Source organism: Gigantopelta aegis, chromosome 4 (genome assembly GCF_016097555.1).
Source record: "Gigantopelta aegis isolate Gae_Host chromosome 4, Gae_host_genome, whole genome shotgun sequence".
Taxonomy (NCBI): Eukaryota; Metazoa; Mollusca; class Gastropoda; order Neomphalida; family Peltospiridae; genus Gigantopelta; species Gigantopelta aegis.
This window is the reverse complement of record NC_054702.1, coordinates 89,399,044-89,424,943: the sequence shown is the minus strand read 5'-3', so window position 1 is coordinate 89,424,943 and position 25,900 is coordinate 89,399,044. Positions and strand designations below refer to the sequence as shown.

The following is a 25,900-nucleotide window of genomic DNA, read 5'->3' as shown; positions in this document are numbered from 1 at the left end:
ATGAGCATTACTACCAAACTGCTATAGCCTATATAGGGTTGCAAACGAATCACTTCGCATTTTTACATGGATTATAACTAATTTTGAAGGTAGAATGATGGAAATATATGGTAAAAAGGTCTGAGGTTAGCACATTTTCCCCAAATATATGTATCATTTTTGCTCGAATTTGAGATTTGCTTCAGCACTAGAGAAGCAGTTGTCCCCCCCCCCCCCCCCCCGTCTCGTACGCTTATGGCGTCTCATTTAGATATACAAACTTGATTTGAACATGTCTGGATATACCGAAACAAACAATAACTATCTACAATGTATTTAGTATTGCCATATTTACCTTTAAAGGGACATTGCAGAGTTTGCTGCAATTTTAAAGATGTTATCGACTAACAGACACTTTTTAAAGATTGTAATTACATATCAAATATATTTTTCTGCATAAAATATTAGTGGCTGTATATTAAATGTGTTTCTGATCGTTCTAATATTTGTACTAGGTTAATTTTCATTTTATTTCCTAAAATATGGGTTTTTTTCATACGTACGAAATTATTTGAAGATAAAATCCAGTTTGGTCTTCTTTCAAATATTAGACGGTCAGAAACACATTGAATATACAGACACTGATATTCTAAACAAGAAAATATATTTAATATGCAAGTTTAATCGAAGAAATATTTTATTAGTAGGAAACATCTTACAATGCAAAAAACTCAGGAATGTCCCTTTAAATGATATATTTTATTTTTTAAATTATATTTCTGGGTTTTTTAAATAATACTGAACTCGTTGTTGTTCACCGGAAAAAAAATCTTCAAAGACTTGAATTATATTCAGACTGTCGGCTCATAAATATAAATGTTAACAACATACTGCACTGCATTATGTCATCGAAGCGCGTTTTTTTTATGTTCGGTAAAACTTTTCCTCCTGTCGTTTCAACAATAAACTTATCTGATGATTCATGTTTGCCATGGAATAGGCTTAGTTAAAAATATAGAATATATGGGATTATTGTTGCTTTTCCAACCAAAGCTCTTGATTGAACATATCGATTTTCAAGGCATTCGTAGTTGGACGTGGACTTACTGCAGCAATTCTAAAGGTGTTTGTCAAAGGACTATCTTCAGTTTGCTGCCGTTGTAACATATTTTACAGCAGCTCGCGTGTCCTCTACCCGTCCCGTTTACTTGTTGTCAGGGAGACAGCTAACGGGTATTTCTATAAATGATTACTTTTACATATTAAATGGACAGACCTAAGTTTTAAAACACTATAGGCATGGTTCTTTTTTTGGCTATTAGAGCCATTTATGATCACTGAAATCATACTTTACTTATATTTTATTGTTTAGATTACCATTTCCATACAACCGAAGTTTTTCTGGTCATCCTGGTGTTTCAGATACCACAAAATGCATTTTTAAAAATATTTTTAAAAACGTACGTGCATCTGAGAGCTAACAGTTATGGAGTCGAGTTTTAGTTTATTTTTAACGGTATTTCACGTTTCAACTTCACAGACTCTTGTTTCACTCTCTTGTAACGTTATCCAAATGCTTTACATGTGTGTAACTTAACCAAACTTAGTGTCCATTTTTACGGGTTGAAATTAGGGTCTGCGCCTTTAAAAAGAATCCATCATGCTTATAGTCCTTCCCAGCCTCAGTGATCAATGTTTTTAAAAAGAACCCATCATGCTTATAGTCCTTCCCAGCCTCAGTGATCAATGTTTTTAAAAAGAACCCATCATGCTTATAGTCCTTCCCAGCCTCAGTGATCAATGTTTTTAAAAAGAACTCATCATGCTTATAGTCCTTCCCAGCCTCAGTGATCAATGTTTAAAAAAAAAAAAAAATTGTTTCATTTGACGGAGAGAGAGAGGGAGGGGGGAGTAAAATTGTTCTGTAAATTTTTGTGTGCAATTTAAAAAACAATCGGTTCAAAGATAAATAGATTGTAGTGCATAGTCTGAAAACGAGCTTCACTGCTAGGAAGGAATATTCAGTGTGGTTTCGGTCGCCATAATGTTTATAATAGCTCATACGATTTAACAACCTCCACACAGTCATTGGTATCGGAGATCAAGCGCCGAAGATGGCGCTAGATTGGCAAGACAAGACAAGACAAGAATTTATTTACACTCGGGCCGTTGCACAACGGCATAGGAGGAATATATACATATATAATTTATAACATTCACGTGATAAGATGGTTGATAATAAACATATACAAAGACCAATAAATAAAATTCTATAAGAACAATATGTATAACAAAAACTCTAAATGCATTAGATACATGTACATATTTAAGAACATCATTATACACAAACTACAAGTTGGTGTTCACATAAGTATAATCTGGATATACATCATGTGTGACCAAGTACCTATACGCAAACATGTCATCGTAATAATAATTAGTTATTTTTGTTTTGTTTGGTTAGGGGCGTTTAAAGTTACCAAAAATTACATTTATAAAATATGCTAATTTCTTTAATATTCCGATTCGCTTACTGTTCATTAATTCTTTAAATTTATAAGTATTTGGTCGTTTATAGTAATATGAATGCATATACTGGACCCTTAAGTCATGAAAAAAATTACAAACAAAAAGATCATGAAACTCATCGCCAATATCAATGACATCGCATAGTGTACAAGTCTCTCATCTATAGGCATGTTATTCCAGCGACCAGTTTCAACGGGTAAATAATGGTTAGACGTTCTAAATTTTATGACAACTGACCATAGCTTTTCAGGAAGTATACTAAAATAATTTTCAAGAAATAAGTTTTCTTTATATAGCTCGTAACCTTTCCCTCTCGATGATTGTGATACGTTATTTCTCCATATTTGTAAATGTTGGTCGTATTGCCTTTGCTTGATTTGTTGCGAGAGACAGTTTACTGATATGAACGATTGAGATATCCATACATTGCTCATTCCTAAGATATCCAAAATGTTTTTGATAGCGGTGATCCAATGTCATCAGAATGTCTCAAACAGCCCTACCAAGTGTGACACTCCGATGGACCCCTCTTGGAAAAAGGAAACGAGAAAGACTGAAAGAAACATGGAGGAGGATAGTAGAGAAGGAAATTCGAGAGGGCAGTCTGAGCTGGGGGGGGGGGGGGGGGGGCTGCTGAAGAAGTTGGCAAAAGACAGGCAGCAGTGGCGATCTCTGGTTACAGCCTATGTGCTTCTTAGCACGAAGGGGATTAAGTAAATACGGTTTCACCTCACAATAATTTCGTACGTATTAAACACACCTTGAACTACAATAAACATGAGATTATTAAAAACAAATAGAATATACAGACATTGATGTTATAAGTCAGAATTCCTTTTATAAATAGGCCTATATAAATTGTTCTCTTATAAAAGATGTTAGGCCATTTTCAAATAAACTCTAGATTTTCATCACGCCCTCTCCAAGAATAAAGACCTGCCTATCGTCGTTTTCATTGGCCCAAAAATTGTTTGCTCGATTTATGGTATTTCCAATGTTTTGAAGCTCGACGACTGGCATATCAAAGGCCCTGTCTGTGGGATGGTGCATATAAAAGATCCCTTGCTGCTAATCGAAAAGAGTAGGCCATGAAGTGGCGACAGCGGGTTTCCTCTCTCTCTGTCGGACGCCATATAACCGTAAATAAAATGTGTTGAGTGCGTCGTTAAATAAAACATTTCCTTCCTTCTTTTTTTGATGAGGACGATGTAATATTTTTGTATGCTGGTTGTTTCTGGATGGAGTCTACCTTTATATAAATAATGCATGCTACTGTACTGTGGAATACTTTAGGTGTCCGTTGTGGACATTGCACTCCCTCCATAGAAAAACTCTGCAGTCGCCCTGGGATCGTTCGCCCTATCAACCTCAGATACGGTTTAAAAACCCTGCAGTCGCCCTGGGATCGTTGGCCCTATCAACCTCAGATACGTTTTTAAAACCCTGCAGTCGCCCTGGGATCGTTCGCCCTATCAACCTCAGATACGGTTTAAAAACCCTGCAGTCGCCCTGGGATTGTTGGCCCTATCATCCGCAGATAAGGTTTAAAAAAACCCTGCAGTCGCCCTGGGATCGTTGGCCCTGTCAATCACAAAAGAGGTTTAAAAACCATGCAGTTGCCATGGGATCGTTGGCCCTATCAATCACAAAAGAGGTTTAAAAACCATGCAGTTGCCCTGGGATCGTTGGCCCTATAAATCACAAAAGAGGTTTAAAAACCATGCAGTTGCCCTGGGATCGTTGGCCCTATCAATCAGAAAAGAGGTTTAAAAACCCTGCAGTTGCCCTGGGATCGTTGGCCCTATAAATCACAAAAGAGGTTTAAAAACCCTGCAGTTGCCCTGGGATCGTTGGCCCTATCAATCACAAAAGAGGTTTTAAAACCCTGCAGTTGCCCTGGGATCGTTGGCCCTATCAATCACAAAAGAGGTTTAAAAACCCTGCAGTCACCCTGGGATCGTTGGCCCTATCAACCTCAGATACGGTTTAAAAACCATGCAGTCGCTCTGGGATCGATGGCCCTATCAATCTCAGATGAGTTTCTAGCTGTCTTCTTCACACACCTCTGATTGTTTTTTTCTCGTTCCAACCAGTGCACCACAACTGGTCAAAGGCCTGTGCTTTCCTGTCTGGGAAATTGCATATAAAAGATCCCTTGCTGCTAATGGAAAAATGTAGCTGGTTTCCTCTGATGACTACATGCCAAAATACCAAATGTTTGACATCCAATAAAGTAATCGGGCGTAGGAAGGTGCCAAAAAGTGAGGCGCGCGCGCGCACACACACACACACACACACACACACACACACACACGCACATATACATATATATATATATATATAAACTATCGCTGCTGCTATAAAGTGGAGGGGCAAATCCCCCCCCCCCCCCCCCCCCCCCGCTTCCTACGCCGATGCAAAGCCACCAGAGCTGTACGTCTGTCCAGGACAGGGGTTGGTAGTTAGTGAGAGAGAAGTCGGTGTAATGGCCTTACACCTCACCATCGTGTCCGTAAAGCCAACTGTGGATGGGAGCCGGTACCGGGATGCGAACCCATTTAGTACCTACCATCTTAAAGGCAGATGGTTTAATACTGAACGACTGATGCCCATAAAAAGTTAAACTTTGTTGTTTAATGACGCCACTTCAGCACATTGATTTATTGATCATTGGCTATTGGATGTCAAACATTTGGTAATTCTGACATATAGTCTTAAGAGAGGAAACAGCTACATGTTTTCCATTAGCAGCAAGGGATCTTTTATATGCACCATCCCACAGACAGGACAGCACATGCCACGGCCTTTGGTATACCAGTTGTGGTGCACTGGTTGGAACGCGGAATAGCCCAATGGGTCCACCGATGGGGATCGATCCTAGACCGACCGCGCATTAGGCAAGCGCTTTACCACTGGGCTGTGCCCCGCCTTCCCTGATGCCCATAAACTCACCCTGTACCGAAAAACAAAACAAGACCTTACTCCATTTCGACCCAGCAGCTGCAGAGAGGAAGATTGTTATCATGTATTGTGTTTACTATAATATTAATCATGACTGCTTCGTGTAGGGATTAGTGATACTCGGTTAGTTGTCATAAAACAGCAATTTGCAGCCATGGTGACGACGCCTCCGTTATTGATGTTATCAGTCAAACTGTTATTTCCATCTAGGAAGCATTTTGTTAACATTGTATTCAGAAATGATCAACATCATATATTTGAAAAATACCTGCAACAAAAGGAACTTGGGGGGGGGGGGGGGGTGTATGTGAGTGTGGGGGGAGGTCTTTCCCCCTCCCCCATCCCTCTCTTTCTCTCTTCTTTTCTGTGTTTGTATGGGTTTTTTGTGTTTTTTTGTTGTTGTTTTTTTTTTTTTTTTTGGGGGGGGGGGGTTCTTGGTTGTTTGTATATGTGTTTTTGTTTTGTTTCAGTGGTTTTTAATTTTTGTTTTTTATTTAGGGTTTTAGGATTTTTATTATTACTATTATTTTATTTTACTCGTGATAGATTCTGGATCGACGTTTATACCTTAATTGATGTTATAGTTTAATAATTTTATTATACATATGAATACTAATATATTGCTTTGTAGTTAATATATTTTATATTAATGATGATTATAGATTTATGATTTCAACACTGTTTTTCATATTAAAACGAATAATACATTCCAAATACAGTAGTTAGATTTCGTTCAGCTAGATCGAGGACTTCACGTTAAACCAAATGACCAAATGACCAAACAGTATCATGTTATTAAGTTATACAAACAGTACATGAAATTAGAGCACTTTATAAATTGTAATAGGCCTAATGAGAATTGGTCTTCGCACTATATCGTGGTACGTATCACAAGTCAGGTTCCTGTATCGCAATATATCGCACTATATCGTGGTACGTATCACAAGTCAGGTTCCTGTATCGCAATATATCGCACTATATCGTGGTACGTATCACAAGTCAGGTTCCTGTATCGCAATATATCTCACTATATCGTGGTACGTATCACAAGTCAGGTTCCTGTATCGCAATATATCGCACTATATCGTGGTACGTATCACAAGTCAGGTTCCTGTATCGCAATATATCGCAATATATCGCAATATATCAGGTTCCTGTATCGCAATACGAATATGTTGGCAATATGCATCACTACATGTTATGAACATACAGGATTTAATTAAGGTATTTACCCAGGACAAGGATGGCACGGAAATACATGAACATGAAACCAGCCTCGGTGGCACTGATGGTAAGCCATCGGTCTTAATAGTATAACAAATACCGTGATACGTCTTGTCTTGTCTGTACATAAAATTTATAAAATATCGCTTGATGCTAATTGTAAAATGCAGCGGGTTTCTTCTGAGACTGTTATTTTAGAATTTCCAAATGTTTGACATTCCAATAGCCGATGATTCGACCCCTGCAATTGTCCACGGCAATTGACAATGCCGTGGAGATTGCCGTGGAGTTTTCAATTCTCCACGGCACGTTTTTGCCTTGGACTATTCAGGGTTTTGTTTTTTAATGGCATGTTTTTGTGGGGGGGTTTGTCGTGGATATTTTCTAAATTGCAGGGATTGTGATTAATAATCCAATGTGCTCAAGTGGTATGGTTAAACAAAACAAACTTTAACTTGTATCTTAAGGTTGGAGTATGTTAAGGAGTTTTAACGGCTCAATTAACATATTAACCTTAAAAAAGCCAATTTGCTCAGGCCGACGTCTTTAATTCTTCACAGAATGTACAAGTTTTTTTTTAAAGTATGAATTATGATTATCATCATCATCATCATCATCATCATCATCCTTAATTTTAGCATCATCATCATCATCATCATCATCCATAATTTGGTGTGTAACCCCTTTAAAAAATGCACGTGCGTTTTAGAACCCTCCTAGGAGATTAAATTAAAGTTTGTTTTGTTTAACGACACCACTAGAGCACATTGATTTATTAATCATCGGCTATTGGATGTCAAACATTTGACAATTCTGACATATAGTCATAGACAGGAAACCCGAAACATTTTTCCGTTAGTAGCAAGGGATTTTATATGCACCATCCCACAGACATAATGGCACATACCACAACCTTTAATATACCAGTCGTGGTGCACTGGCTGGAACGTGAAATAGTCCAGTGGGCTCACCGACGGGGATCAATCCTAGACTGACCGCGCATCAGTCGACCTCCTATGAAGTCTTAGATCTGGACTTGGCCATTCACAATTTGACAAAGCCGTATTAATAAAATCCTAGCTTTGTTATTATGTGATCATAATGCATTAAAAGCGGGAAGTAGCCCAGTGCTAAAACGCTCGCTTGTTGCGCGGTCGGTTTGGGATCGATCCCCGTCGGTGGGCCCATTGGGCTATTTCTCGTTCCAGTCGTTGCATCTTGACTGGTATATCAACGGTCGTGGTATATTCTATCCTGTCTGTGGGACGGTGCATATAATAGAAAAATGTAGCGGGTTTCCTCTCTAAGACTATATGTGGCAATTACCGAATAGCCGATGATTAATAAATCAATGGGGTTGTTAAACAAAACAAATTTTAACAGTAAACGCCATTGTAATATGTTTTTGAGACTAACAGATTCTTGAATATTTTAAAATGCTCACGGGTGCAAAGTTTGCACTCCCCGGATTCTCAACTAGTACCCAACAAAGAACAATTGTGTGTACCGAACTTGTCACACACAATATGAGACATTACAACTGACTGACGCCATTTAACAGACATAAACAACTATAAGAAAAGGTGATCAGATATTTAAGTCTAGACGCTTTAAATATTAAATAACTCTTGAAGACAAATCCATGTACTTAAGTCATGCATCTCTTTCAGAACATTACAAAAATATTTTTAAGTTAAGTGGTCTTGAAAGGGGGTGGGGGAGCACTGTTCGACATTATCTTGCTCAAAAGACTGGAAATGCCACATTTCAACTCCTGATATTAAATCTGAACGACAAACCCGTAAAACGTTGTCAGGGCCGTATCACTACGTAATACGTATCTCAACGACAAACCTGTAATACGTGATCAGGCCGTATCTCTACATAATACGTATCTCAACGACAAACCTGTAATACGTGATCAGGGCCGTATCTCTACATAATACGTATCTCAAAGACAAACCCGTAATACGTGATCAGGGCCGTATCTCTACGTAATACGTATCTGAACGACAAACCCGTAATACGTGATCAGGGCCGTATCTCTACGTGATACGCATCTCAACGACAAACCCGTAATACGTGATCAGGGCCGTATCACTACGTGATACGCATCTGAACGACAAACCCGTAATACGTCATCAGGGCCGTATCTCTTCGTGATACGCATCTCAACGACAAACCCGTAATACGTGATCAGGCCGTATCACTACGTAATACGTATCTGAACGACAAACCCGTAATACGTGATCAGGGCCGTATCTCTATGTAATACGCATCTCAACGACAAACCCGTAATACGTGATCAGGGCCGTATCTGATTCCATACATCTCTATCTAGTGCCTCGTTTATAGTATAGGGTTACACTTCCGATGACATCCTTTACAGGATATGTCATCCTGCTTGCATTGCCACAAAGAGGACTGCCACTCCCAGACTAGTTTACAAAATCAAAACTGAGCACAGATGTAATGATATGCACTCTTGAATCACAGTGATAACAGTGATGATATCAGGTGTTCGCGAAATGTGAGCATACCTTGACCCACCGGTGGCACCCGTCATGTGTACTGCCGCCACAGCTGTCAAGTTCGTCACTTCATCAAGCCGATGAAAAAATAATAAATGTGCAAGAGTTTCACCAAAGAGTTGAAGAATATGGAATAGCATCAGTCATCATTTCAGCCTGATGCATTGTATTTAATAGATATAGTCTCCAACTGTCTGCCATACATTTTTGATTGCCCTCAGGAGTCCTTGGATATCATAATACTGATGGAATAACCTCTATACCAGAATGGTATGGCGTTGTTTGAAATTTGCATACAAAGAGCATGCATACCCTAAAGTATCCTAGAAGTTGCGACATGTAGATACGTTTATGCAGACATGTAAACCGTTTCTCGGGAAAGCATGCCTTCGAATCCCCTTAAACAAATTTGGGCCCTCAAATACATGTATTTTCATCGCCCAGACCCTCGAACTGACCACTCACCCCAACCTCCGCCCACTTTATAAATCACTCCTCGGGCCCTGCAGGATTATGCTAATATTTTAGTGGTTTTCAGGTTTAGTGCTCCAATACGCATGGATTTTGAAACATTCAGTTTGATGCCTTATATATATATTAATTTTCAGGTATTTTTACTTAGGACTGATATAATTTCCCAAGTTAAAAAGTCCACACTTTGTTTTAAGTTTTGAACTGAGTCGCTAATTTAGACTCTAAATGTTACGACTGGCATTTAAAAGACTGGTATGTTTTGTTCTGTCGGTGGAAAGTACATACAATAGATTCCTTGCTTCAGAAGTTCTAAAGGAAACATTTAGCGGGTTTCCTCTAAAACTGGGTGTCAGAATTACCACGTTTGACATGCAATAGCCAATACAGAATTATCAATGTACTCTTGCGGTGCCATTAAACAAAACAATGTTTAACTATTAACTAAACGTTTTATAGTGCATATCTAGAGTGATGAACCTGGAGGTTAAAGCCCGACCCTATGTTTTGAGGTATTGTTTCGCATAAAATTATATATATATTTAAATTGAGTTTAACCTCACCAGGAGGACTAGACACACATTGCATTTGCCATAATTCATATTTTAAACAGAAAGTTGTAAATAATGTTAGTTAAAGATATAAAATGCTGTACAAACCAAAAATATTTTATACTAATAAGTCGGATCAGCCGCTTTAAGAACTTAGAAATTTTAGAAACTGGTCTTCAGAAGTCGTGGTTTTTGGCACTGGCGTAAGCACAATTTTATATTGGGGGATAACCCACATTAGGGGAGACAACCCGCACTATGTATGTATGTATCCCGCTACCCCCCCCCCCCCCCCCCCACCCCCCTCCCGCCCACCCACCCCCCCCCACCCCCCACCCCGGCTACGCCACTGTTTGGGGTTTTCCAGTGTTAATAAGAATTTGAATTATTATTCACAAAACCGAGGGCTAGGAAACACCCGCCATTTAAATTATTTTTCACAAGAACTCGAACATAAATCGAATCGGCGAGGTGGAAAGGCTGAAAGTTATTTTAAAATATGAATACTAGTATGCTAAATAATTTATGTCATTTTATGAATAATAGATGTGGAGATACAATTCGAAATCAATACTATTTAAAGTCCTGACATATACGTATATGAAGAAAAAACCCAATCTATTCAATAACATAAAACTTACCTCTCACAAAAATCAGAAAGAACAGCGGTATACTGGATAGTCGTAAGAAATGCATTATTCTAGAATGGTGACTTTTGGTTAACTTCTGGATGAGACTGAACTAAGGTCACAGAATGCTTCTAGCACTAAGAGTTTAGCCTAGGTTTTCAGGTGCGATCGTTTTTTAACAGTTCAGTTTCTTAAATGATCAGAAACTGAAGATACTGTTGATACTGTCTGACTTTTAAGGTATCGTTGCACTTTGTATTGAACGAACTATAAAATCGCCTATTTGATGCCAGTGATCCAATGTAAGAGATATTCTGGAACAAAATCATTTTCAGATTACCTCCCCTATGTATTTGCAAAATACTGCTAAAATCATTGCATGTCAGAGTTGTTCGGACAGCCCATTATTCAATCAATACACTTGTCAGAAAACTCGATAAACGACATTGTCAAGGTTCCAGAAATATCAAATCGCTTAGATATAAGTAGAATCACCGGATGATAATATTTTCCTGGTACATGTATTATTATAACTGAAGAAAAATAATCTAAATAGTAAGATGCACACCCGGTAATACCAGTGTTTTTGTCAACATCCTCATCAACAGTAACAACAAAAAACGAGCACAACCACATATCAGGATATATTATTAGTTGTTGGTAATTTATGTGAAATTTTACAAAACTATTCTGTCGGAAAAAACCCCCATAAATAAATAAAATAAAATAAAACAACAAACAAACAAACACACAAACCAAAGCCCCACAAAATTAATTAAAACAAAACCCAAATCCAAAATCAAACCCAAACGTAACCCAACGAAACAAAACAAAACAAAACCAAAAGTAAAATTATAAACGAACACAAAACAAAACAAAACGAAACAAAGAAAGAAAGAAATGTTTTATTTAACGACACACTCAACACATTTTATTTACGGTTATATGGCGTCAGACATATGGTTAAGGACCACACAGATTTGAGAGGAAACCCGCTGTCGCCACTATATGGGCTACTCTTCCGATTAGCAGCAAGGGATCTTTTATTTGCGCTTCCCACAGGCAGGATAGCACAAACCATGGCCTTTGTTGAACCAGTTATGGATCACTGGTCGGTGCAAGTGGTTTACACCTACCCATTGAGCCTTGCGGAGCACTCACTCAGGGTTTGGAGTCGGTATCTGGATTAAAAATCCCATGCCTCGACTGGGATCCAAACCCAGTACCTACCAGCCTGTAGACCGATGGCTTACCACGACGCCACCGAGGCCGATACGAAACAAACAATGCCAAGCAATACGAAGACACCAATGCACTAATCCAGGCCTTTACTCGCTCTCTCTCGCTCTCTCTCTCTCTCTCTCTCTCTCTCTCTCTCTCTCTCTCTCTCTCTCTCTCTCTCTCTCTCTCTCTCTCTCTCTCTCTCTCTCTCCTGAGTACTGTCTTGTGCACGTTTAGATTGTCAAACTAGTTTTGGGGGTGACAATCGTCCTATAAGCGGCGTTAGGATAGGGTATAGTGACCTCAGGTTACCATAGTTTGACACCAAATAACCGATGTATTTTTCATGCTGGGGTGTCGTTAAACATTCATTTATCAATTCATTTAGTAACCGGGAAGTGGCAGTCCTCCTGTAGCCAAAGACAATTACAACCTTCCCTTTCGACGCTGTCTTGTGCGGAGATACGATTTTGGCCACTATAACGGTTTTTGTTGTACAGATTTGACCAAACAAAATTTAAAGGTGTTTTTTTTTTTCTTTTCTTTTTTCAGTTAAAGTGCTATTTTTGTCCAGTTGAAGACCCTGCATGAGGACTGATTAGGCTAGGTACGGCCTTGGGGTAAAGCGCTCGCTAGATATGCTGTCGGTGGGCCTATTGAGCTATATCTCGTTCCAGTCGGTGCTTCAGAACTGGTGCAACAAAGGCCGTGATAGCAACTTAAATCAAGTATTTATGTGTCCTAGGAGCCAAGATATTGGCAAATTCGTTTTTTAATGGCGGCCATTTTGAAAAGCAAGATGGCAGCCGCCATTGTGATTGAATCGTGTGTGTCCTGCTTTATATGAAAGAGGTTTACAAACTGTACCAGTATGCAAAATGTCATGCTTTTTTTCACATTTTGAACACATCTACTACACCACAGTTATTTGTTAATCTTCAGCTGAGATTTATACATGCCAGCCCCTGGCAACCTAAATGTACACCTATGGTTTAAAAATAAAGAAAGATACAGGTATTTTTAGTCTCAAGGAAATTATTAATCGGGCCATCATTATAAAGAGGACTCATTTTAAATATTTTTAGTTACTTTTTTGTATTACATTCCAAAATGTGTCACCAAACTGCATGATTTTGGGTGCATTTTTGGCAATGTTCACACACATACAAACCACACGCAAGCGAGAGATGACGGATATGACGCATACAGTGGCGAATCCAGAAATTCCATTTAGGGGGCCCAAAGGCCACAAACGTTCCCGAAGAGATTCCATGGATTTTCCAATGAAAAAAAAATGGGAATAGGGCTAAATTTACGACATACACCCTTAGATTCGCCACTGGCATATATTTATGGAAAGTTTGCTTATCAAACCTTTAAAAAAAATCCTCATTTGAATAAAGGTTTAGCTATTCAATTTTTCACAAAATCAGTTTATTTGAAAATCGATCACGTCCCAAAACAAATGTAAATTTTAAAAAATACCTCCTTGACTGTTAACCGGAAAGAGTAGCTCATTGGCTGGTGGCTGCGGGTTTCCTCTCATTATTTACGTGATCCTTAACCATGTGTCTGACGCCATATATAACAGTAATTAAGATGTGATGAATAAGTCGTTAAATACTAGTAAAATATTCCTTCTTTCTTTGTCTCTTCATTTATAATGTCTGAAGTAGGCTACGTTGTCCACTGTTGCCTTAGACACGTATGGGTGATTATGACGTCATCCAGTTTATAAATGTGAACTTGACATACACTGATCACACGGATTTCACAACCAGGTTTTGTGTTATTTATTATTAATTATTTATTACCTTTATGTTGAAATTTAGTAAATTGAAAAACGAACCAGCTTAAATGACTCAAATGAATTATTTGTTATACAAAAAAAACACAAAAAACAACAACATTTTTTTTCATTAATTAAATTACGGTGGTTCGGAATATTTAAAGGAAGGGAGAACTAAGGCATTTGGGCTGGTATGCATAGTCAACGATATATAACGCACATTATTGCGTAATATCAACAAGTATAATCGTATAGTTAATTAATAAAACGGTTAAATGTGACGGCTATTATATATAACGGGCGCAGCCATTTTGTACCATCCCAGTGAATACGCCCTCTGGCGAGCTGGTGGTTACGTAATATCCAACGTGTCACGTCAGGAATTAGTCTTCGAACTGAAGAAACAAAAGATACTTAATTTTTGCGGATGCATCGCAATGTTCAGTAATAATATCCATTCCAGTAAGCCAGCGACATGTATATGTTATTTTTTAATACAAAATAAACCACCATTGTCAAAGTGTTGAAATAACTGTCTTATGTTTTGTACATAAATTAACTCACGTACTGAAATAACAATCGGAGTGTTTTCTTGGTTAATTGGTATTTTCTTTCCGTGGCCTGTACCTGTGGTTCCTGATTAGACGGTCCCCAGACACTGTGTCTAGACACACTAAAAAGACGTGCCTTTTTTATTAAGATCACAGGGTATTTGTGTGATAACCGCGCGGACACCCCTTAAATCGTAAAGGACATTATCAGCTGTCCTGCTTTATTACTGTAAGTAATTCCGTAAAACCCTTGATATAGTATAGACTTTCCCATCTAAAATCACAAAGCTGACAAATTACGTAGTCCCAAAGAAAAGAAAATTATCACTTAGGTATCGTGAGTGGTTGTTTTTGCTTGAACGTACCCTACCAATAGGCCTAATAATATGCTTCTTTTTTTTCTATGGATTTTTCAAAAGAAAAAAATACTATAAAAATACTATAACTCCATTTCGTTCTATTGATGCAAAATAAAATACGCCAATAAGGACATCATCTATGTTTTCCAGACGAAGTTTTATATGAAGAGAGAGGATACTCAAAAACAGGATTGTTTATGAAAACGAAAACATGCAAAAAAACCTACTTGAATTTAAAACGAAATAATGTTAATAAATACGTTCAATTAATATACTGGCGTAATTGTTCTTTCTTCTTTCTCCTAAAAAGATAAATGTATATCATGTAAAATGTCCTTTGAACAGTTGTGTACTATAAACACACAGATTACATGCATGTGTCACGACTTTCTTTGTCAGAATATGGTATGGCACAATCTGACATAGCAAACACAAATAAAGATGTTGACTTAATTGTCCTTCCTTTTCCCCTTTGAAAGTATAATAACAGAAACTAGAACGCAATCGCACAATATCAATAATCTTGTAAGAAACAATAGAAACTTAAGTCATCTCCCATTCTCCAGATTTTTGCCATTCTGGTACAACTTTTATGCGACGACTTCACGAAACTCAGTACTGTGATCTGAATGAATATTGTCAAGGCATGGTTCGTCCACAAATTCACCAAGTAGATCAGGAGACTCCATGCAGCCAAGATAACCACTTGACTCAGTGACGTTGTCTCGCTTACTAAGACCCCTGATAGGTCCCGTGGGTGAGGTAGCTAGGGTAGTCGGTACAACTGGGTAGCAGTTGGACCGGTGTACATCATAAGTCTTAGAACGGAATTGTGACTTGGTGAACTTTCTCACTTGGCAGTGATCATCGGAGAGAGCTGTGATCATATATTTGTCTCTAGCTCGAGTCTTGTCCCGGTCTCCTTTAAGAAAGACCAAGTCGCCTATCTGGAGCGGACTGTTGGTTATTTTAGGGTTTCCGTGTGCTTTCGATTTGCTACTGTATGGATGAGAATGACCTGTCTGTCTGAAATTGGTAATTGTTCACCTGTTAATTGATCACGCTGGGTAAATACCTCCCGTGCTGAAAGTCCACATTTCCGAATCCTGGTGTTCATGTTGGCTGTTGCTAGAGCCAGTGTAACTCTGGACAGCTGTCCGCCCTCAGGGGATAAATGTAAACACTCTAAGCCAAGTTCTTCTATGGCTCGTTCTGCTACAGGGTTCTTGTTTGGATTCTTTGGTGATCTGACTTCCAAGGTTATACCATACTGGCTTAAAACTGGGTCCTTGGCAAGGGAGACAAAGCCTAAGTGGCGAAAGTCTGCACATAATGTGAGGATGGCTTCTCGGGGGTGATCATGCTTCTCACTCTCAATGAAGCATGTGATGGTGAATGATGACACAGTCTCTCGAAGCACAACAATTAACTGTCTGTAGCACTTCATTACGTCTGCGGCAAAAGAGACCAATAGTTGCTGGTGGAGCTGTTGTGGACTGTGGGTAAAGCTGGGATGGTATAGATTTCAGCGAAGTACAATGGTGACATGATGAGATGACTGAATGAAGAGCTTTGTCCAAGTCTAAGGCAAAGAAATACCGTGTGAAGACTTGCTTCATTTGATACAGTGAGGGATGATCAAATCGAATATGCATTGAAGTTAACAATCCATCCAACACAGATCGTGGAACCACAATACGCTCCCGGGTTGGCTGGAAGGGTTGTTCTGCAAAAACTACAAGTAAACCATCATTTGCAATGTTTACATCCTTCGGGTATCTCTTTACATCTGGTATGTTAGTAACTTTCTTTGAAGGGCGAGTGCCTTGAGATAAGTGGGAGTGTGTCCGTCTCAGATCTGGACATTCTTGCCGAGTGGCTTGCCATGCAGCACGGCTAGTGAAAGGCATTCTTGTAGCACCTTCAATGACATCCTTGACAGACAGGCTGCGGATAACAGAGTCGGCTGTTTCTTGAATGAACTTACACACCTGACAACTGTGGTCAGAGCACTCACTTGGGTGTCGACTGCAGAAATCAGATGGGATATTGGCTGCACCTGATATGTGTGTCACAGCAACATGGTAACGACTGACAATAGACAGGAATGTGGTAACCCGTGAACTCGCAGAAAATGCACCACGGCACAGTTTGTTATATGCTTGAACACAAGGACGGCTGTCGGTCAGGATCTGAATTTGATTAGATGAGGCTGTGATGAATGGAGAGAACTGTTTTACTGCAGCTGCTATAGCGAGGGCTTCAACTTCACATGGTAGCCAAGTTACCTGGTGCTTCTTGAGTTTTGCACTGAAGAAGCCAATCAGAAAGGATTTTCCGTCTCTGTAGACATATAATGTGGCTGCCAATCCACAGGTTTTCACAGATGCATCTGTGACTATCCATAAACAATCATTTGGTCTCGGAATTGTTATGGTCTTGTTGTCAGACAGGCTAGACTGAACCTTTAAGAATGATTCTGTTAAGTCATCTGTCCAAAGTATTTTATCCTTGGATTGTTTACCAGCTGTTGCTTTGTCTAATGGATGCAGTAAGTCTGCGTAGCCTGGGAGAACACGGCTGAGGGCCTTGTATGCACCGATGAAGGAACGTAGTCCCTGTACTGTTGGCGGAGCTGATACTGCTGATAATGCAGCAATTTTGTGTGGGCTTGCATTCAAGGTGCCTTTGGACCAAATCCATCCGAGAATGTTAGTAGTCTTGGGGCAGATTACAGTTTTGGATGCTGTTAGTCTGAGGTTGTTACATTTTAATGCGGCTAGCACAAGGCTCCAGTTTGTTAAGGTTTCTTCGGGAGTGTTTCCACCACAGAAAAGATCATCAGCCAATTTAGCAACACATCCGCGTTGAATCAGGTCGCCAAGCACCCTGGACATCAGTTCCTCAAGATAGGTTTCCGACCCAGGCATACCCATGGCGCAGCGGGTGTATACTCTGATACCTTTGAATGGGGTAGATACTCCACAAAACTTCATGGAAGTATGGGATAGTGGAATTTGGTAAAATGCTTTTAGCAGATCTGTTTTGATGATATATTTCCACTGTCCAATTTCGCGTAAGACGTTGTCAATGTTTGGCATGAGTGAAGGTTGGGGCTTACTGTACTGACCTACTTCTCCAAAGGAGGTCACAAGACGACTGCCTCCATTTGGTTTGCGGACCAAGAATGAGAGGTTGAGATATTCCACTGTTACATTAACTTGTTCTGGGGTAGCAAAAATGCCCATAGCTTCTAGTTCATCAAACTTAGTTTGGAGTTCAATCAGAGTGTCTTTATTATAACTGGGCAGCCGACCTTTCCTTTGGGGTGGTAGTGTGGGGCACATGTTTCGAGTTTACCACTGGCACCATTATATTTTGAGACAGTTGGGTTGAACACATTATCATATGCTAAATGAAGTTTGTGGAATTTGTCACGCATATCAGGGGACAAACATCCATCAGGATCTACGGAAATTTTATCCGAGAACGGTTGTGTATTAATGGTATTAGCGTTTGTGGTGTTGAGCACTCTTATAGTATGCCCAACAGAATGTACTTCTTGAACTGGTGGCCATGCTCTCTCCAACTTGCTGTTAATATTGCTGGGACTGTCAAACCGAGGCTCTAAAGCCCACATGGAATCAGTGTCCGAAGTCAAAGGTGTGGTAAGTTCAATGAATTCTCCTGGTAAGATGGCGGTTTGTCGTGGGGGTCCACGAAGTAGGAATGCCTGGGTACGTCGTACTGACGCCTGATTCTGTGCCTGGCGTCCATAGAAGAGGACCGTCGAGCCCTTAATAACGATCTGTCTTTTGACAGGACGAGTGGCAATGTCATAGTAACATGAAAGGGATTACCAGCAAGAACATCTGCATCAAGTTGTCTCACCACTAAGGCATCAAGTTGGAATGTATTATCCTCTCTGGTCAGTTGACAATGAACTTCTCCTATGACATCCAGTGGTGTGACACCATCTGCTTGGCATGCCATTTGAGATGCAGGATTTATTGGCAGTTTTATGCTTTGAGCAAAAGAAGCGCGTACCGTATTGGTAGTAGCACCGGTGTCCAAAGTCAAACGCACGGGATGATGTGTATAAAATGTGTTCAAGAATGGAGAGTGTATGACACCCACCCGACGAACAGTTGTCTGATCAATGAGGGGATCATTGTCATTTTCAGACTGAAACTCATCTTCATCTGGTAGGCACTCATCATCAGTGACAAAACGAGAATGACCATACATCAAACGTCTGTCAGATTCAGGAAGGTGTTTACATCTGCTTAAGTAATGGGTATTGTATGTGGGCCGGCCGGCTGCTTTACACAAAGTACAGTTCTTTGATTGTTTCTGGCTGTGTGACTGGTAGGCACTCATCATCAGTGACAAAACGAGAACGACCATACATCAAACGTCTGTCAGATTCAGGAAGGTGTTTACATCTGCTTAAGTAATGGGTATTGTATGTGGGCCGGCCGGCTGCTTTACACAAAGTACAGTTCTTTGATTGTTTCTGGCTGTGTGAACCCCTCTGTTGAAAAGTGGGGTACCTTTTACTATACGGTGAGATGGATGCAGTGCGAAGGACTTCTGTGTCATCTATGCTACGTAGCTCATCCAACAGAGATGGAAGTGCTTGGGAAATCTCTGGTTTCAAGGAAGCAACAGATCGATTTCTGAGTTCTGTGCCGTACTTCTGCTGTACAAGTTGCGGGAGACCACTGTGAATAAGTTGGAGCCACAACACGACCACAATGTTTTCAAGAGTTGGTGTAAGATCTTCATCCGAATCAAGGGCTTGTCCATGGTGTGTAATTCCACCATCCACAGTCAATAAATTATCCTCAATAAATGCCATTAAGCGCTGATATAAGTCTTCAGGTCGCTCATCAGGTTGCAGTTTAATGTCACAAAGGTCAAGGAAATGTGCCCCCGTAGTTTGGGACCCATAGTGTTGACGAATCTTTTGCCAGATATCGTCAAGAGAAGTGGAATTTTTTATTATCGAGTTGCGTGATATCACTGAACAATAATTAGCTATCTGTCCAAGCATGAGGTCGAGTTGAGCATTTTTTTGAGCAGCTGTTTTCCATTGATCCTCGGGTACAGATACATTATCGTTCCGAAATCCCCTTTCAGGATTAGCGGCGGTCTTTTTTTGCCATGTGGTCCCTTTTGTTATGAACGGTGCGAAGTTAATGTCGAGCGACAAAATATACATTAAGTTTTGTTTCCAGTTTTCAAATGAATTAATGGTCTCATTTTTAGTGAGCTGCCATTGTTTGGGGGCTCTACTATTAGCCATGATTAATATAAAATGTCAGTAAGTTAGATTTAACAGTTTGTCACAAATAACCGCAGCGGAAGTTACGAGATCGTGTTTACCTCGACAACAGGAATGCTACTGTTAATATATGTGCTTGAAATTTTGACAATGTTCTGTTGAATACTTCGTGTAATGTGAAAAGGTCAAAGATGTTGATAACATCGATTTCTTTGTATTGAAATCTTCTAAGGCGTAGATTACAAACGCTGCCACCACGCCAATAAGGACAACATCTATGTTTTCCAGACAAAGTTTTATATGAAGAGAGAGGATACTCAAAAACAGGATTGTTTACGAAAACGAAAACATGCAAAAAAACGTACTTTAATTTAAAACGAAATAATGTTAATAAACACGTTCAATTAATATACTGGCGATATATTTAGTTAAATAGTTTATTACACTATCAAGTCATTTATGTTGTTTTACAAGTCAGGTTGGTGAAAGCGAAGCGCCTTGTCGTAAATTAGAGCGTTTGTTTACACTGTGCAAACTGGATTTTGTCTTCTAATAATTTCGTACGTACGAAAAAAAAACCCCACATTTTAGGAAATAAAATGAACTTTAACAAAGTACAAATATTAGAACGATTAGAAACACATTTAATATACAGCCACTAACATTTTATACAGAAAAATATATTTGATATGTAATTACAATCGTTAAAAAGTCTCTGTTAGTCAATATATATATATATATATATATATATATATATATATATATATATATATATATATATATATATATATATATATATATATATATATATATATATATATATTCTTTATTCCTCTTAGAGAGAGTTACAATAGCATTAAAAGTACAGGAAAGCAGCACAAAAAAAAAGACAAGTTATTGAAAATCAAGGTAAACGTCAGAAACAATTACAAGATTATGAGAAACAAGTTATATAACACACGCACACACGTACTCACAGACACACACTGAGGTGTACATATAGTAATATCTGCAGTATGCAAATATTTAATTACTTAGTAATGCTTTAAAAGATATTTTACTTAACAAGTAGATGAAGTGAATAACAATTTCACTATACAATTTTGCGGTATCTTCGTTAACATTAATTGGAGAATTACAAGACAATAGCTGTACGATAAATTTATCGTCAGAGAGATTATGCAATTCAGTGCTTAGCTCTATTGGACCAATATCAAAGAGAGAACACCAAAACCTGTCTCTAGTTTCTGATAAATACTGACAGTAATTTATAACATGTACAAGAAGATCAGAGTATTGCACTTTACAAAGAGTGCACAATCCTTGGGATGACTGTGGTCTTCACAAAGCGAAAACACTAATGACATGATGGGCCTGTTCCTTTAGTAAAGGAGTGGAATGAGATATTTTCCAAGCATTGTGCATTTTTAAGTCTGGATGAATTTGCAGGAAATGATTAATGTCTGGAGTTGAAGAAATGTGTGATTTCCATTTTGCTTCCTCATACTCAAAAACACTTTTATTAACTATTCTTTTCCAAATTTGTTTGGGAGGAAATGTGGGAGTTTTATAAAAGTTATTTAAATATGTAATCAATTTATATTTACCAAGTATCCTGTGTATGTCTCTTGCAAAACCAACCGGAACGGGAACACACTGGTTCTTAAAACATAGTAATATACTTGTTATAATCTTGTAGGGTAAACTCCATGCAGGACAGTGAAGAAGAGGTTGTAGAAAATTTAATTTATGGATATCTATTCTGGCTTCAATTGAAATGGTACCGACTAACCCTAAACAAATAACTGTTCGTGTCCTTTTAGGTAGACCTTGTATATTTTTTACTGCAAATCTAAAGGCCCTTTCTAAAGCCAATAACTCGTTCTCAGTAATGGTGTTCCATAGTTCACAGCCGTAGAGTGCTTTAGATAAGCACAAATTGTTGACTAACTTCAAACTAGTGGTTGGATTCAGTCCGTGTGGGTGGCACCCTGATTGTAATAGTATCATACTTATAGATTTGATTGTTTTACATGCTTGTAATGTTCGGTCCCAGTTATTTAGATGCTTATTTAAAATGATACCAACATGTTTTATAGAATGCGTACAGGGATTTGTTTCCCATATAAAAGGAGATGTGGGTCCGTCTCTTTACAGAAATTAATCATCTGACTTTTTAGCGATGAAAACGTAAATCTCCATTTCAGACTATATTGTTGGCAGATTAATAGCATAGTTTGCATATTGCCAGTTGTAGGGGAGATAACAGCAATATCATCGGCCTGTGTAGGGCATGAAACGTGGACATCTAGGATCATAGAACCTTTCTTTGAATGGCTTAACATGTTTAGAAGATCATTTATATATAAAACGTACAATTTTGGGGAAAGTATGCTACCGTGACAAAGCCCTCTCTGCTGTTTGAAATAATGCGAAAAGGTATTGTTTACAAAAACACACGATTTGGCGTTGTTGTAAATTCTGTCCAGGATGAGCCATACCTTAGGAGGGATTCCAATTTCAGATAATTTATACAATAACCCTGTATGCCAAACTGTATCAAAGGCTTTTGAACTATCCAAAAAGGCTATGCAAGTGCCGTCATTACGCTCCTTATAGTGATTTACAGTTTCTTGTACCACAAAAGAAGCATCAATGCTTGAAAGACCTTTTTGGAAACCACATTGATGATTATTTGGATAATTTACTGAAGAGTAAAGTGATGGCATTAGTGATTCTAGAACCTTTTCTAAAAAATTGAAAATTACAGGTAAAAGAGTAATCCCTCTGTAGGAGTCCGGACTCAGTTTGGACTTGTTGGGTCCTTTGTGAATATCAGTGTCTGTACATTCAATGTGTTTCTGGTCGTCTTCATATTTGTAAGAAGCCCAAACTGGATTTTGTCTTTTAATAATTTCGTACGTACGAAAAAAACTAAAACATTTTAGGAAATAAAATGAACTTTAACAAAGTATAAATATTAGAACGACCAGAAACACATTTAATATACAGCCACTAACATTTTATACAGAAAAATATATTTGATATGTAATTACAATCGTTAAAAAGTCTCTGTTAGTCAATAACATCTTACAAATTGCAGCAAACTAAGGAATGTCGCTTTAAAGGAAACTGATACGACTAGACCTAAGCGCATACAGAATTTGATCTTTGCGAAATGCGGCTTCGGGTAAGTTCAAAGAAGGTTGTTGGCAGTACAAATCAAAACAGAAGTGTCGGTCAGAACAATCGGAAACTGTTAAAACAGCTATTATATTACATATTACTAAACTGCCAATAAGCTCATTTAAAAATACAATTCTTCAAGGTGTCTTGATTTTTATTATATTTACTAGTAATTTGGATACATATTTTCTGACGTAATTCGCCAAATTGCTAATACCTGTTTTCAGTCCAACAGAAACCCCAATATAGCTTATTACAATGACACATAGGCGATACAATACTAGTCTTCACCGAGTTTTGTCCCTTGGCCAGCCGATTCTAACGCTTATCGACTCATTGATTGATTACCAATTAATGATAGAACATTCAATAAACGCTGCACGGTAACTAATAACATTTTCAAACAAGGTAATAGGCAATGTATCTGATTTTAGACTAATCTTTACGAGTCGACACCGTGTTCGTTTGATAAGCAATAATTACCCAGTTTGTGTCATTGCGCATTTCAAACAGAACATTGATCACACAGAGAAAACGTACATAGTAACCAAAATGATAAATTGAAAAAGAAATGTATGTAACAGTGTAATGTATCTAAGAACACACCATTTACTGTACGGCCAAGATGGAAGACCGTGGTGTTTTTGCCATTTCGCGAAGCATATCTTGCAGAAAATTACTTGCAAATTCTAAGATCTGTTCCGTTTTAAATGAATCATCAAGACTTCATAATCTTCATTCATATTCAAGCATACAAGATATTGGAACAGGCAGTGTATTTAATGATTCAGAAAGACACCGTTATGCAAGAAGTCAAGGAAATTTGTATTTTGCAGGTTACGGAGTTGAAGCAAAAGTGGAACGTGATATTTTATTGGGAAAAGACAGAAACGAAGAAATAGCAAATATGCCCTATTGCAGCTGCAAATCGAAAATCAAAGTAAACGATTCGCCACTCAGGAAAACTTGGATGGTTAACATGGCAGCGAAAAAGAAACTAGGATTGGACTTAGAGGTACTGACAAGACGAAGCCAAAATCAGTGGAGTAAGCTCAATCACGCTCTTCACAAGGTGGAGCAACAGCTGGAGCAGACAGAAGATGAGGCAAGGAAACCAAGTATTTTACCCGTGGAGAAATTCCTTTCGAACGTTAAACCGGCTGTGAAAGACTCCACTTTCAGTTGGGAGGACAGAAACTGGACATTTTTGTGTAAGAAGTCCAAATGCCTTCAGTTCCCGTGTATAAAACCAGAGAAGTATCATACCATTGGCTTTCGTCCTGAAGTGTGCGATGACAGATGGGCGTCTTGGGAAGAGATACAGCCCGTGTACGCGGACTACGTAGAATTCGAAAAGAAATCCATATTGCGAAACACAAAGAATACACCAAGCATTAACATTTCTGACAGGGAGGCGTATCTGAAAAAGGAATGGTTGTCAAAAAGGTCTGAAAATTATAAATGTAAACCAGAGCCTTGGGAAATAAACTATGGGAAACCTGTGCCTGGCAGGTTGCTAAAATATCCAGTTCGTTTTATTCCGAATGTGGCAGCATGTTCGAGGCTATTCTACTAACTACAATAAAACTAACATATATGCATGCATAATACCTTTAAAAAGTGTCAAAATCTTGGATGTGCCACTTTGATATATATATTGTATTAATAGCGATATTAATTATTCTAGTGTATTTAAGTCCACTTTGAATGTAACAAAAATTGGTTTATTTTTATTTATTTTTATTTAATTTATGAATATATTATTTCTTTGTATACTTACGTCATGCATTTATTATCTATTTTAATATTGTATTTATTTATTTTTATTTTATTTATTTATTAATTTATTTATTTATTTATCATGTGTGTGTGTGTGTGTGTGTGTGTGTGTGTGTGTGTGTGTGTTTCGATCATTGATTGAATTTGGTTTCGTACAAAATTAATATTCTTAATTAATAAACTAATAATAGATAATTAATGTAGTTACACAATACTATTCAGATGTATTTGTGTTAAGTTATTCTTTCTAACGCAAATCCTTGTCCAAGAATAGTATAGTATTGGTAATTTATGTTAGGTCAGTCCAACTTAAACTGAAATAGATTTTATACACTAGTCTACAAATTAAAAAAAAAAAAAAAAATCAAAGACTTTCATATATTAAATTAATTGTACTGTGTATTACGTTTACGTATCTACCGGTAACTCTTTTAAAACTATATTTGTTAACTTTTATCTTAATGTTTAATACGATTCGAGTTTTTAATGTTGCCAAAACCCTCTATTTATTTGGGATTTTTTGTTTTGTTTAACGACACCACTAGAGCAAATTGATTATTAATCATCGGCTATTGGATGTCAAACATTTGGTAATTTTAACACATAGTCTTAAGAGAGGAAACCCGATACATTTTCCCGTTAGCAGCAAGGGATTTTTTATATGCACCATCCCACAGACAGGATAGCACCTACCACGGCCTTTGGTACTCCAGTCGTGGTGCACTGGCTGGAATGAGAAACAGCCCAATGGGTCCACCGACGAGGATTAATCCTAGACCGACCGCGCATCAAACGAGCGCTTTACCACTGGGCTACATCCCGCCCCACCTCTGGAATGAACGCCAACCGAATG

General features: G+C 38.3%; 1 protein-coding gene and 1 long non-coding RNA gene across 2 annotated transcripts in view; one reads left to right on the top strand and one right to left on the bottom strand.

Moving 5' to 3' along the window:
* The window catches only part of LOC121371362, a 33,258-nt gene extending 22,080 nt beyond the window's left edge, over positions 1-11,178 (bottom strand). The window contains exon 1 of the long non-coding RNA XR_005957792.1: positions 10,888-11,178. This is a non-coding gene — a long non-coding RNA (uncharacterized LOC121371362). The remainder of the gene's footprint in view (positions 1-10,887) is intronic.
* Positions 11,179-13,584: 2,406 nt separating this feature from the next.
* LOC121371361 lies at positions 13,585-25,683 on the top strand. Its single transcript, XM_041497188.1, has 2 exons — positions 13,585-13,877; positions 24,105-25,683. Exon 2 carries the CDS (start codon positions 24,176-24,178, stop codon positions 24,842-24,844), a length of 669 nt encoding a protein of 222 aa, XP_041353122.1. The 5' UTR covers positions 13,585-13,877; positions 24,105-24,175; the 3' UTR covers positions 24,845-25,683.
* The last annotated feature ends 217 nt before the right edge of the window (positions 25,684-25,900 follow it).

Coding starts and splice junctions, on each gene's coding strand:
- LOC121371361 (XM_041497188.1), top strand. CDS start 24,176: ATGCCCTATTGCAGCTGCAAATCGAAAATCAAAGTAAACGATTCGCCA.